Below are 3,716 nucleotides of genomic sequence, written 5' to 3'. Positions count from 1 at the left end.
CGCTGTAAAGCAAAGTACCCCACTGTTAATAGTTAATCCTTTAGCTGCTGAGAAAGCTGCCGACAGCCTGCTCTCATTCTCCTAGGCTTACAAGTTTACATTTCTTTATTTCTGGAATCTACATTTCTATATTCTTTTAAGAAAGAAGGGGTGATAGAATCCACGTGACCTGAAAGCAGAAGGAGAAACAGGTGAAAGGGCCATGAAGAAGGGACGGGGAACTAGGCAGAGCCTTGTGGCTGAGGACAGATAAGACAAAGACTAGTGACACTTGTGTATGAGTATGTCATAACCAAACACATTATTTTGTACGCTAATTTGAAAAAAAAAAAAAACCCTGTGGCCCGAGTGTGGACAGACAGGATGCTGGGAATCAAGCAAAGATAAAACAGCGCTGAAAGTGGAGGCCACAGTGACGGAGCAGTTGGAATGATCCTGAATTTACAGACGATTCCTTTTCCTTTTCGATTTCCCATCATCGTGCGACACAAAGCACATAGGGTAGCTGCTACCCACACCCACTTTCCCATCCAAGGAGCGGTGTGTACATCTGTGAATCTGTCCCCCATCTGGGAGTGAACTATGATCCACTCAGCCTACTCACTCACAGGCCAGGTGTCACAGTATGACTCCGAGGCATCTAGCTGCAGAGGGCAGAGATCTCAGGAGGAGGGTGACAGCTGACATGACCCTTGCTGTAGCCACATCCACGAATAGAGAGAGCATCCTAAGGCCTGGAGAGTCCCACTCACCCCTAAATGCTCTCTCCTGCAGGGGAGAGGCCTTATTGGGAAGCTCCTTCATTCTGGGTTCTCACCGTACCAACCCCTGTCTCTGTTTCTGCCAGGATGCTGGGAGCTTAAAGCTCAATCCTGCTTATCTGGGCTCTGTCCTTTCTTACTAGCCTCCTCAGTATCGATTTCTATTTTTATAGGTTCACTTTTGGTATCACGTGTATCAGACCCGTTGTTGCTAATGCAAAGGAGACATCAACTGACCCCCCAAATTAGTTCAGTCATGGCTGCAAAGGGTCCTTGGCCTGCGGGCAGTTCATATATTTTTTCCAGCTCTTCCAGGTTCCTCTCCTATGATCCTCATCTTCAAACGGCATCTCTCTCCTCTGCCCTTTCCCGCCACTCCAAAGCCTGTCGTCATCCCCACCCTCCACTAAAGTTAAGCTTCATCTCCTCACAGTGTCTCCTCCCTGGTCATGCCCTCACACACCCTCACACAGGATTTTCTTCTGGGGCTTTCCCTGAGCAGGTCCGCGGTCCAGTGGCAACTGCTTCCTTCCGGCTGCCTGCAGCTCTCTATTTTCCTCAGCAGGGAGGTCAAGGCTCCTTCTCCGCCCCACCCTGTTCCCAATTTCTTTTCCTGCTGATATCACTCTAGCGCCCGTGCTCCCCAGATCATTTTGTAGCACTCTGTTCAACAGGAAAAGCACCATAGCTCTTCTCAAAGACAGCAGGAAAACAAACAAACAAAAACCCGACACCCACCACTCCCTGTTCTTCCCTGCAGGTCAGCGGGACTGGTGACAGCTGCCTTTGAGGGTCAAGACTTTGGTGAGTGTGGACACATTCGGCGCTCTGGAAGCTGTTATCTACTCAGAGAACTTCTGTCTGAAGCCCAGGAGGCGGAGCCCAGCTTTCTGACGTCACCCTCTTATTATCACTGGGAGCAGGCTTGACTTAGCACCCTTATCTGAGACAGCCTGGAGGACAGCTGGCTAAAAAGGTACCTGGAAGTCAAACATGGGATACTGGGAAAGGGAGAGACGAAAGCAACTTCTCAGTTTCTCTGAGGCTGACAGAGGCTCCTGAGAGAGACTTCAGAACTTCATTCCAGCTGGCTCTTGAAGCTGTGCCTGGAAGGGGCCAGCCTCCGAGGGATAAACAGTGCTGTCTCTAGCTCCTTGGGGTCAGGAGCAGTCTGTTCAGAAGGAAGTGCTGTTTCCCTGACCCCAGTGTTCCCACAGCCCCCTGGATGGCAGATCTTGGGGCTGCACCCTTCTCCACTCTTGGGAACTCAGTCAAGTGGTTATCTTTACCTCACTGGTCGTCCACGTGTCCGGCCAGTACGGTTTCACTTTTGCAAACATCTGTTTATGTCCCTGGAGAGGAAAATATCAAGCAGCCTGCCCCAAGACTGCCGCCGCAGCTGCTTTAGCTGTTTCAATTCAAGCCGTGAGCAAGGTAAGGAAACTTTTTTTTTTTTAATAGCTGGGAAGTAGGAGGGGCACCAACTTCTCAGGTTGTTTTTAACTCTTTGTCTTCTTAGATCCTAGCTCCTAGTAAGCGAATCTCATTTTAGCCAAAAGAAATGAAGTGACTGTAATGTCCCCGCGTCCTTTTGTGCCTGGCAGAGCTGTCACATTACCAGACAGACCCTGGGTGTTGTAGAAGATTATATTAAGGTATATTATGGGTTCTTAATGAGTAGAATGAGCATAGCCGCCACTGTGGGAGAGGGGACAGACTTACTTCAAACCTTTTGCTCTAGGATGGAGGGGAGACATAATCTCTGATTTCCCCCCAGGGCAGCCCGAGATGGATAATTCCACGGTGGCCCCAGAGGACGACTATGATGTCTTCATAAAGGATGACCTGGACTGCTGTGTGACAGAGAAACCCCTCACCCCCGAGCTTGTCTCCGCCCAGCAGGTACTACGGTTCTGCTGCGCTGTGTTTGCGGTGGGTCTCCTGGACAACGCCTTGGCTGCGTTTATACTGGTGCGATACAAAGGACTCAAGAATGTGGGGACCATCTACCTTCTAAACCTGGCAGCTGCGAATCTGTGTTTCCTGCTCCCCCTGCCGTTCTGGGCACACGCGGCTGCCCTTGGGGAAAGCCCTGGCATTGGGACTTGTAGAGTTCTAGTTGGCCTCCATTCCACAGGCTTATACAGCGAGACGCTTTTCAACATCCTTCTCCTCGTGCAAGGGTACAAGGTGTTTTCCCAGGGGAGGCTGGCCTCCACCCTGACATCGGTGCCTGGTAGTGTTGTTACAAGTATCCTGGCATGGGTCGTAGCAATTGCGCTCTCTTTGCCTGAATCTGTGCTCTATTGGCTTCAGAGGGAAAGAGAGAAACCTAAGTGTGCCTTTGGCAAACCTCACTTTTTGCCAATTGAAGAGCCATTCTGGAAGCATTTTCTGACTTTAAAGATGAACATTTTGGTTCTTGGTTTTCCTCTGTTGGTGTTTATATTCTGCTGCGGGCAAATGAGGAAAACGCAGACCACCAGGGAGAGGCAGAACGATCTTCGAAAGCTTGCGCCCGTCATAACGGGTGTGTTCCTTTGGATGTGGGCACCGTACTGTGTTGTGCTTTTCCTGTTCGAGTTCCGGGAACACTCGTCCCTGCAGGATGAGAACAGCTACCACCTGGAAGCAAGCATTCAGGTCACACAGCTCATTGCCACCACCCACTGCTGTGTTAATCCTCTCATTTGCTTGCTTCTTAACAAGGCTTTCACGAAATATCTCTGCAGCCTGTTCCCGCGGTGCAATGATGCCCCATTTCAAAGGCACGGAGACTCTCAGCGAGCTACGCCAAGGAGTGGCCATGACCAGACAATTGAACTCTACCATAGTGTGCCTCAGAGGCAGGATACATAAACATCAATATTCCTGTCTCTTCGGATTATTTTATGTAATTTTTTACATGTTTGTACAAAAATAGAATATAAGAAGAAAGGGGACTGGTTAATAAAT

General features: G+C 49.7%; 1 protein-coding gene across 1 annotated transcript; it reads left to right on the top strand.

Moving 5' to 3' along the window:
* Positions 1-2,538: 2,538 nt before the first annotated feature.
* On the top strand, positions 2,539-3,716 carry Ccrl2 (C-C motif chemokine receptor like 2). The gene has a single exon (XM_013346488.1). It carries the CDS (start codon positions 2,550-2,552, stop codon positions 3,618-3,620), a length of 1,071 nt encoding a protein of 356 aa, XP_013201942.1. The 5' UTR covers positions 2,539-2,549; the 3' UTR covers positions 3,621-3,716.

The sequence above is a fragment of the Microtus ochrogaster genome, chromosome 5, assembly GCF_000317375.1.
Source record: "Microtus ochrogaster isolate Prairie Vole_2 chromosome 5, MicOch1.0, whole genome shotgun sequence".
Lineage (NCBI taxonomy): Eukaryota > Metazoa > Chordata > Mammalia > Rodentia > Cricetidae > Microtus > Microtus ochrogaster.
Note: the sequence above shows the minus strand (reverse complement) of the source record. Positions and strands in the feature narration are given on the sequence as shown.

Excerpts from the sequence above, each read along its gene's own strand:
- Ccrl2 (XM_013346488.1), top strand. The coding sequence starts at position 2,550 with ATGGATAATTCCACGGTGGCCCCAGAGGACGACTATGATGTCTTCATA.